The sequence below is a fragment of the Melozone crissalis genome, unplaced genomic scaffold (genome assembly GCF_028551555.1).
Source record: "Melozone crissalis strain CALT ecotype California unplaced genomic scaffold, PUWL_Pcris_2 ptg000042l_1, whole genome shotgun sequence".
NCBI classification, from domain to species: domain Eukaryota; kingdom Metazoa; phylum Chordata; class Aves; order Passeriformes; family Passerellidae; genus Melozone; species Melozone crissalis.
In genome coordinates this window covers 63,940,218-63,951,075 of record NW_026535820.1, presented here as the reverse complement: position 1 = coordinate 63,951,075, position 10,858 = coordinate 63,940,218, and the positions used below count along the sequence as shown (strand labels likewise).

The window sequence follows — 10,858 nt, the reverse complement described above, 5'->3', positions numbered from 1 at the left end:
GCAGCGCCTCCGTCTCTCCCCGGCCCCGCCACAAGTTGCCGCTTCCAGCGGCCGTGCCTGCCCGCCTCCCCCGGGCCGGGGCGGGTGCGGAGCGGGGCCAGCCGCTCCCATGGCAGCCAGCCGCCGCTAGGATGTACCCCACCGTCGCCGATGGCCGCGGCGCCGCGCAGGGCCCGCAGTGCGCGCACTGTCCTGCCCGCGGCTCCGCGCTCTGCGTGTGCGCTTTCGGGGCGGGGGGGTCCTTCAGCGGCTCCTGCGGTCACCTCCACCGTCTTGTTTTGCTTTCCGTTTTTAATATTTTTTCTTTCTTTCCTTCTTTCTTTCTTTTCTTTTTTTTTTTTTTTTTTCTAATATATTTGTCGCGACCCGGCCCCTCCGACCCTCCGACCCCCGCCCGGTGCCGCGCTCGGCGGAGCGGCCCCGGCGCCGGCCCTTGCCGGGGCGCGGAGGCGCAGCCCACCTTGCCGGCCCTGGAGGGAGGCGGGCAGCTCCGCGCATGGGGCCGAGGATCAGTGAAAGGGATTTCCTCCTAATACCCCCACCCCAGCCCGTGTAATCCAGCCCTAGTCCTTAAAACACACTAACCCCGGCTTCTTTGGGAGCCTTCTCTGTGTAAACTTTCCCTGCTGATAGCTCCCTTTATCTCGTGAGCTCTGATACCCTGTCTCTGGGCTTTCGGTTTATTCCCCGCTTTTATGTTGGTAGGCAAACCAAATAAAGTTAGAGGCGACCATTTAGGCCACTCCGGATAGTTTGCTGGCACGCACAACATCCGCGACTTCTGTGGGGCAGGTATTCGTTAGAAACGGGCACGACCCCCGAGGGAACGAACACTGAAACGCCAAATCAATGCTTTTTGGTATTAGACGACTGTACTTTTCTGTCTATCGTTTGGGGAGATGTGCACACGACACTCCTTGCCATGATTTCCCGCTTCACAACTAAAAAACTTGTTTACTGCCTATAAATTCTAGTGCACCTTCTTCCCGTGCATCCTTCCTTGCTGAAAGTTTTGTCGCACTAAGAGTGTTTCGTTTAAAACACCTGGAGACAATGGTGATGGTTGAAATATGATGCAATTTTCTAATATGAAGTAGGAGGCTACGAGCCCATTAATTGAGCATGGATTTTTTCCGACAGAAGCAGGGATTTACTGCACCCGACTCACCCGAATAACACATAGTGCGTGTGTGCGTATGCGCTGCGTTAGGCTGTAGGCAGAGTGCAGGTGAAAACGAGCATCTGCGGGCGTTCAAGTAACCCGCAGCACCGCAGCTGTGAGTAGGGAGTTGGAGATGGGACTTCTTCTTCAAAAACAGAGAGGGACATTCTCCCCGACTTTTTTAGGTGAGGAGGCTTAGCTAGTGCTCTCTTTGGCTGAGATATTTGCCCGGAATGAGTGAGGACTCACTTTCCCCTCGCCCAGACATTTCCCCCCACAATTGCTGTAGTACCTGAAATGTGTCAGTTTTCATCCAGTCATCTTTTGAAAAGATTTGTTGCTGTTGGTGAGGCAACATTCCCCACCCCCCCCTCATCACCCATCCCCCAAAACTTTGGCGTTTTCTACTGCTCGGAGCCTGGTAGTTCCCTCAGCAGCAGACGATTTCCAGAAGAACGTTTAAAAGTGCGATGTGAAGGGGGGGGGGGTGTGGGGGGGAAGGCAGCTCCTTGGCAGCGTTATAAACACAAAACTTCGTCCTATATAAAATTAAAATGATTGAAAATTAATATGATTTTGCGGAACGTGAGAGAATCTTTAAGTGGAAAATTAAATAATCCCATCTTTAATGTTTAATGAACAATGGAGAACACAACAGGCAAGAAAGGCATAATTACCAGATTTGTATCTCTTGACATTAACATATTCTAGGGTTACAAGTGATACATTTTATGGTTTTCTTTTCCCTTATGCCGCTCGCCTTCCCGTGTTTTCTCGGGGAGAGCGAGCCGGCCGCGCAGCGCGGGGTTGCTGCGCCGGGTGCGGGTGCGGGGCGCGGCGCGGAGCGGAGCGGGGCGGGCGCGGTGCCCGCCGGAGCAGGGCTGGGGCCCGGCAGCGCAGGCACCCGGCGCGCACCGCCGGGGACATCTTGCTACGCCACCTGAGCGGAAAACCCCGCCGGTGTAGCGGGCTCGGGAGGCGAGCGGAAAGTTATGGAGTAATCGCGTCTCCTGCGGTCCTTTCCTCCTCCCTCGCTCCCCATTACACCGCAAAGTTTTCCACGGACCTTTTAATTAATCTTCTGGAGTCGAGGGCGGAAAAAAAAAAAAAAAAAGTGATGATGCGTTCCCTGAAGTTGGGCTGCGAAAAACCGCGGCCACTACAGCTGGCGGGGCGGGAGGGAAGGGGATGGGATCTCTGAGTCGCGTAAATCTCTGCGCACCCACACAGGAAGGAGCGCGGAGCGCGGCTGCGGGGCCGGCAGTCACGCGTGTTCCCACTCAAACAGCGCCCGCTCGCTTCTCCCTCGCCGCGACTTGTGGGTCCGCCGAAATACTTTGCTAGTGATGGGACACAAAAGTGGGTTTTTTCCCCTCCGTAATTAAATCTAATTTGTTAATTGTCTTCTTTTGCGATGGTGCTTTCATTGTCAGGAGCGGCACGTTATTATTCTGCCTGCTTAATAATGTCATCTACCTGACAGTACTTTATTTTTCACATTAACGCGACGCCTAGTTATACTTTTGCTTTAATTTTTATCTTTATTCGGAGTTCATAAAAACCATCAGAAAGCTTATCTACAAGATTGACTCTACAAAGAGCATATAAGTAGTTCTGTCTACACTTATGCTTTATACGATGTTGCTGTTCTTAAAACCGTCAAAGTCACAAACGTGCGGATAAGATGGATCTGACATTTTGTGCAATCCATCTACAGTCTTTTAAAGTTATTATTTTGCTCAGCAACTTTATTCGAAGGGGCATGCAATTATTTGTGCTTTATTTTCTGTCATCTCCTACTCTTCCTGGCAGGCTGAAGTATCGTCTTCCCATCCCCTTTCCGCACCACGACTTTTGTTTGAGGACCCTGGGGTTAAATCCAGGAAGAATTTTTTCTGTTTAAAGCTGCAACAACTGACCAGTAATTCGTTCTCACGTGAGCAAAGATATTACCATACTAATATTATTATTGGTAAGAAGAGGTAATTGATAACACCACCTGCCACTCTGCAGCAATCATGATGATAAATGTTTCCATCAGAGGGAAATCTGTGCTTGGTCTACCACAGCCTAACCCAAACAGCATGTCAAATGTCAATTATAAAGATGTTTTTTTTCTATTACAATTTTTTTTTTTTTTTTTTTGTGGAAAGCAGCTAGCCCCACAACAAGATTCATAGAACCAGTTTACAGCAAATCTTTGCTAAACGTTTTGCCTTAAACATTTAAGTTACTTTTCCTTTTATTTAATACTTGGGTCTTTAATACACCCTTGGGTCTAAATAAACATTGATTCATATACACAAAAGCTTATGTTCACACGTAGCAAACTCCAATTACCACCCACTTCCGTTCCTTAACCTAACAGCTGATAATTTAACAAAGAATTTAAAATACTTTGTGGAACATTTGTAATACACATCGTTGGGGGGACATTACAAAGACAATACACATTAAAGCTCATACATATATGTCATTCACACCTATAGATGCATAGGCGCTATATATATTAAGCTGCTATATATATTAAGCTATATATATTAGTACTGCAAAACCTCTGTCAGTGCATACTCCAGGAAGTGCATGTAGGAATGCAGCATGCATGTAAAATTAGTGGGTTTAGCCCCTTTGCAAAAATCTGCATGCTTCTGAAAAATACAAGTGAGATGAATACATCTCTCTCTCTCTCTCTCTCTCTCTATATACTCTGCAGGCACACACACAAATAAACAATGTTACATTGTCTACTAATTCTAGCTATATAAATAGTGTCGGCAGGTACAAAAACTTTCATTGCCTTGGTTACAGATATGCTCAGAAGATTATTATTAGTTTGTATTAATAGATGCAGGCCTCAAAAGACGAAATCAGCTATTGATAATTGCAAGAAGTATACAGCAGCTACTGTATCGATCGGCTTGTCCCTTATTCCCCTGGTATAGGAGAGATAAGAAGACACACTCTTTAGTGCAATATAATTTCTTTTGACCTATCTGCTTGCTACAGACTTATGATGAATAGCCAGAGTGGTTAAAGTCCTTTATCACGAAAGTTACCCCTTGATATAATATTGATTCTTTATAACTAGCTCCAAACACAAAAATCAAACTGTCCACTTGACCATCATCATCATCAATATCATCACAAAGGCTCTGGAATAAAGATCAGCACAGGACTGAAAACGCTTTCTATAATCTGCCCACCTAATCTTTATTTGCTGATGATGAAAAGGGGAGTGTGTGTGTGTGTGTGTGTGTGCACACGCCGCGGGGGCGGGGGCGGAACAGGGAATGTCATCTGAACAAATAATAATTAAAAAAAACCCCTTAGCTTAAGAAAAAGATCGTTCGGCCGCCTTCAAAAGAAACCAAGGGATGATCACTGAAGTTAATGATCACGCTTCGAAGCCCCGCTCTGCTGAAGGAGGGGATTCAAGTGCGGAGAAGGCCCGGGTGATATTATACTGGGGTGCCCCCTCCGCCCCCGAGCGAAGCGGTCTGCGGTGAATACAGAGAGTTATGTAAGCAGCAATCACAGCAGAAGTGGGGTCAGGCAGCTTTCTCCTTGGCTAGAGTCAGGACTAACAAGTCGTCTTCTCACTTTCTCTCCTTTTGCTGGTCCACGAAGCGATCCATCATTTCTTTTCAAATTACCTTGTCATCCTGTAAAGGGGAAAAAAATGTCCCACGGGAGGGGGAAAAAAAAAAGACCCTAGGAAACGAGCCGCTGATGTTTGGGTTGATGCTTAAAGAGCATCTATAGGATGGTGTAGACAAGAAAAAAACCCATAATCCACACGCACATTGCCCTAAATTAACGGTGCTTTCTTCGCCTTCCCTCTCCATAGTACCAGCATGCTTTTGCTCAGGGTTGCATTAGCACAATCACCAGTAATTACAAGCGTGTGTACACTGGGAGAATGAAGATTGGGAAGGTGGGAGGTAGGACGTGATTCCCCTTTGGAGCAATCAGCACTGGGAAAGGTTTCAATCCATGCAAGCGGTACGTTGATCATATTTAATGGGCTGGTTAGGCTGGCGCACGGGCTGCGGTGCCATTTCAGCGCAAGTTTGCTCTTTTCAGGCGAGAAGGGGAGGCGGGGGGAGGGAAGGAAGGAAGGGCAGCGATGGAAGCGGCAGCGGCGGCTGAAGTTGCATTCACTCCGTGCAGCGCCCAAAGGGAGCTAAGCTCGGGGAGAACGCGCTTTCCTCGCCACCAGCGCCCTTTGTGGGGAGCGGGGCGGGGGGGCAGCGCCGGGCACATCCCGGCAGGAGGGGCGGCCCTGAGGGACGAGCGGGGCCGGACCTGCCCTGCCAGGGGTACCCGGGCCGAGCCGGGGCAGCTGCGCTGGGCAGGGCCGAAACGGGCCGGGCTGGGCTGGGCCGTGCCAGCTCGGGCCGTGCCCGGCCCCCGCTGAGCGCTGCCGGAGCTGCGCGGACATGGCTGGCCTGGCGCGGACACGGGGCGGCGGAGCGGCCCCAGCCCCGCCGGGGCTGCCGGCTCTGCGGTGGCACCCGGGGGCACCCCTGAAGCCGCTGCGCCGCCGCCAGCTTCTCCAGAGCGAGCACATTGCTGGTCCTGCCTGCCCGCGCCCTCTCCCGCAGCCCCGGCAGCCGCGGGGCTTTCCCCGGGGATTGTCCCGCCGGGAGCTCCCACGCACCGCTGTGGCCCAGGGAGGGTGGCGGAGGTGGCAGCCGTGACAGCCGTGACAGCGGGCGGCTGCAGCGCTGCGAGTCGCGGCCAGGCTCCTGCCGCTCCCGGCTCCCTCCTCGGGGATCGGCGACAGAGCCCCCCAACCATGAGAGCGACAGCGGCAACAACTGCGGTCATCGCCCTCCCTGACACTGCACACAGGAGGCTCCGCTTGCCACACGAGCGGCTCATAATTACGGATTTTAAAAACTTTCCTCCTCCCCATCAAGTCCTCAGTACCCCCTCTCTGCTCCTCCTGGTCACTGAAAAAATCTGCGGGCTCGTTGAAAAAACCCCAAACCAACAGCACAGGGCAGGGAGGGATGGGAGAAACACGGAGAGCTGCTGTGGCCTCAGTTTCCTCTCTTCATTAGGGCACGCAGGCACAGAGCCCTCCTGATGAGCTCTCCAGCCCTAGCTGCTGTATCAGAATTGTTCACTGACCCTTGCAGTAGATGTTGCTGGAGAATGAAATCAGACAATCAAAATTTGAAAAAAGACAGTCTTTCATCCAGGTTATGACATCTGGCCTGAGGTGAATTATAAAATACACCACAAGTACACACAGGTGGATGGAAGATTTTCTTAAGATTTCAGTGCTTTTGGGGATAGCAAGAGGCAAGGTTTCTCAGAGGATGCAATCTAACCCAAGGTGGTCTCTTCCTAAAAGCAGATGATGACAGAAGGACAAAAATCAAGAAGTGGAAATGGCCAAGTGGATCACGGTAGTGACTGGTGGGAGAGAGGCAGAAGGGTACTTGCAGCCTGATACACTACTGATACATAGAAATAGTTGATCAAATGGTGATGGACAATGGTTTGTTTGTGGGGATTTTTTTTTGAGTTTTTTGTTTGTTTTTTTTTTTTTTTTTGTTCAACAGTGCATATCTTTGCTATGACCTAATGATATGTGTGCTATTGAACTTCACAAAATGTATTCATGCTTCCCTTGGCAGGTGTAGGTGTAAGAGTTGATGACTAACAAAAGTAATATAGATTAGAATCAATTCCCCTTATCTGGTGACAAAAAATAACATCGTGTCAGCGCTGTGTACATCCTAGCGTCAAATGACACAATATAATTTGATTAGTTGAATAAATAATCAACTATATAGGTCACCTACTTGTAAATTAGATTACCCTGCTTGGGTACAGGCAGCACCTGATTAGGAAACAGCTTCTCTCTGTGTCACTCTAGCTTCCCTTTAGAAAGAACATCTGATATTTTCAAATGCAAGGGCTTTTGAAAATGTTTTTATAATTTGCAAAATCCTATATGTGTTTTCATGTTTGCATGTAAGATTAATGCAGTTTGTGCTAGTGGTACAACTTTTATTACTAAAGCTAGCTGAGTTGTCCCTGTTTGTCTGAATATTTGCAAGTTTTAAATGATAGCCCATGTGCTGTGATCTGAAATAAGGATAGCTGAAATACAATCTTTTTGAAAACTAGGCAGCATACATTTCCATAAATGATTTTGGCTAGTCTGCTCAGACTGCACACCCATATGAATAACTGGAATGTGAGAAAGAATAAAGTGTTAGATAAGGAAGCATGGAAACATTTAAATTCTGAAGTCCACTGAGGAACATCATCAAATCTCAAGATAAGTGTGTTGGCTTTTGAATGTAAACCATTATGTCACACTGCAGAAACAGGAGAAAGCCCTAAGTATGTGTGAAAGCTTTAAAGGGTTGGCATTTCTGCTGGGTTTGAATCTTTTTGTGATACTCTACTGGCCAGAGAGACCTCTGAAAAACTTTCTGGTGTTTTAGTATTTCCACAACTTCTGAATTTTCACAAATTAAGTAAGGAGCATGATGGAATATGGTTTCTTTTCAGACCATATGTGTTCGTTCATATAGTGTAGCCTGGGTTAGAATCATTCAGGGATGTGTAGAAATCAGGAGGAGGAAAAAAAAGTGCAGCCTGTAATGAATACTTGGTAAAGAAGTGCTATTAAGGAGGAAAGGAAGAAAAAAGGGAGTTTGATAAAGCAGATAGGAGACTGAGCCACTTGTGTACTAAGAGAATAGTGGTAAGGGCAAAAAGGTGAAACAGAGATGATGGGAAGGGAGATTATGTGGACAGAGGGAGAAGAGGCCAGTGCATGACTGTGGATAAAAGAAGTGTTTTGGAAACGAGTTCATAGAGACAAGCAAATGAAAAATTACAACCTTTATTTTACATGAATAGTTATGAAAGGTAGGATTAATAAAAAAAGCTTGAAACTCTGAGTTATAGGACAAGATTTTGAGGATTTTGATATATCAGACCTGTGGATTCTGTTTAAAACTGCTCTTCTTTCAAAGCAGAATGAAACAAAAGTTTGTTTGAGAAGTTTCTAGGCATAAAGAAGGCACAAAGGCTAATTTCTGATATGAAAGTGTTGTTCTCTCTGGATGTACCATTAATAAAATGAAAGAAAAAGATATAATTCTTCCCTGCTTTGCTTTCTAAGAACTCCAGCAGCCAATAGTGTCACATTATTGTATATCTGTTACATACAGATTTTTTATATAAAAGGCACACCTTTTACTTTAAAGTGCTCATAATGTGATCATAAAATAGCATACATTTTTAAGCATGCACATTTGACTCCTTTGCTCATGTCACCTGATAGCCTTTTCATTTAAGATAAAACAAAATGGCAGTAGTATTAACTTGCTGGTTTTGTTGTTTTGGTTTGTGGTTTTTTTTGCCACTGAAAAATATAAAATGGTGGGATGGTGATAGAGGGAGTGACAGATAAAATTTATAAAGCATCACCTTTGGGTTGAAAATATTTACCTAAGGAGAGCAATAATGCTCCCAACTCATGATTTTATACAATTATAACAAAATCTCTATCACTGCTGGAATCAAAATCAATTGATCAGTCAATCACTCTGTGTGCCTCTGCCTGCTACCAGGAATGATACTGCAGAATCTGTCCTTACCCCTCTTTATGAGAATGAAGGAAGGGTTTTGCTTCCCTGTTTGGAACCTGTTTCCTGAATGAATGCATCAGCTTTTGTGTGTGTGCATGTGCACCTATTTGTGTGTATAGAAACATAGAATCATTTAGCTTTGAAAGAACCTTTAAGGTCATTGAGCCAGGTATGCACATTTCATAGTCACATACAGAACTGTACAGATATACCCATGTAGATCTGAAAACTTTTGTTTTCTTCCTGAACACAGAGCTTGATTTTAAAGTAACATCCAAACATGCATTCCTCTTTTCAAAATTATTATCTTAACAGTCTGAAACTGATTGCAGTTTCTATCCATGACAGTAGTTGTGCTGTTTTCCCTGTCAGGTGAAAGAAATACTTATGGTTGAAAGATGCACCTTTCCTCATAGTGGAGGATTCCTTGTAATATTTATTTTTTGTATGCTCTCTAAGCATAAAAGTGCATCTATATCATATGTTACAAGCACATTTTCTAAATGTACAATCTGACTCAGATTACACTGTATTAAATTTGTGAGAAAAAGGAATTCAATCCATTAGGTAAGTTTCTCTTAATTTTACACTTCATATATTAGGTTTACATTTAAACTAGAGAGGAACAGAGACATACACAAACAGAGGGCAGGTGAACCAGAAGTTTGAGACCAACCACTCAGATCTTATGGACAGAAAAATTTTCCATGATGAGAGGGCAATTTTAGAGTCAACATCAGTAGGGTTTCTGATATTCCCCTAAAGAACCTGGTACAGGTCAATGCCACAGGCTGATACAAGTAAGCCAGACAACTGGCCAGTGCCAGCACAACAATTTGTATGTCTTTTTATTCTCTGGCAAGGGTGCGTTACATCTGTACATTCCTAGTGCTTCCTCTTATCTGCTCCCCTGTCTCTGCATCCATAAGAGAGCAATATCAGCTCTGGGTAACCCAGTATTTGAAATAACCTTCATTTTATTCAGTTGTGGAGGATCTCCTGAAGGGAGAGGGAAGGCACACAGGGGTAGGAGGAGGGACTGTTGTGATGACAATGCTGTCCTGCAGGTCTGTCCTTCAGTCTGTCAAATCCTGCCTTGCAACATAAGGATTATCACTTTAATGCAACATAAGTCTGGTTGCTGAGCTTCACCACGTCCCTGATTGTGGAACAGGTCTAACACTCTCTCATGTCACAGGTACTGGATATTAATTCGTGCTCCAAAGGTGGACATTACATGGGGATGGACAGCAGCGCCATACTGTGAAGTCAGGCACTCCTGTCAGGAAAGGAAGAGTTTGTTCTCTTAGTTTGTCACCAAAAAGCTGATTTATGCCAAGGGTTTGCTTTTGAGGAAAAAAAATCCCTGTTTTAAGCCTTGCTGCAAGACATTGACATGCAGGCAAGTCAGGTAGTCTTGTTGTGTTATTTTCATGTACTTGAAATCCATATAATTTATTTTAGTGGTCAAAAATAGGATAGGCGAGGTGGTATCACATATGTGTTCTTTATTGCCAGTTTCATTAGCTGAGTTGTTTGGATCCTGCTGTTTTCAGAGAAAGATTTTTGTATTTGACACATGATGCTAATATCAGTCATTAGGTACAACTGCCTGCGATTGGTGCTCTATAAATACCTATGCACAAGTGGTTTGTGGTTGTTGCTGTGTAAATACCTACCAGAGATAGCCCTGCACTGGCCAGGAAATGAATTGGATTTTCCTACAAGAAACACAAAGAAGTGCTAATAGGTAGTGAGACAAAACTGTTCTAAGCTCCTTTGCAGAGGTAATGAAGATGGTTGCAGGGACAGGTGGCCCCACTGAGGGACCCTGCAGGTGCTGCTCCCAGTGTCAAAGCCTCCTGTAGCTTTTTCTGGCTTCCAGGCAGTGTGACATCCTTGGACATGCACAGTGTGTCTCCTCCACTGGCTTTTCCTACCTGAAGAGACCAAACCAGAAAAGATGTGTGCTGCTGGAAAGCTTGGTGTCATGTGGCTGAAGTAGCTACTCAAAAGGACTTCTGCCGTGGCAGATCACTGAAGTGTGGAGTTTGCCAATTCTTAGCCTCACCAC

At 45.9% G+C, this 10,858-nt stretch overlaps 1 protein-coding gene across 1 annotated transcript; it reads right to left on the bottom strand.

Moving 5' to 3' along the window:
* Window positions 1-5,221: 5,221 nt before the first annotated feature.
* Window positions 5,222-5,992, bottom strand: LOC128942776 (translation initiation factor IF-2-like). The gene has a single exon (XM_054285456.1). The coding sequence runs from the start codon at window positions 5,990-5,992 to the stop codon at window positions 5,222-5,224; it is 771 nt and encodes a 256-aa protein (XP_054141431.1).
* Window positions 5,993-10,858: the final 4,866 nt, after the last annotated feature.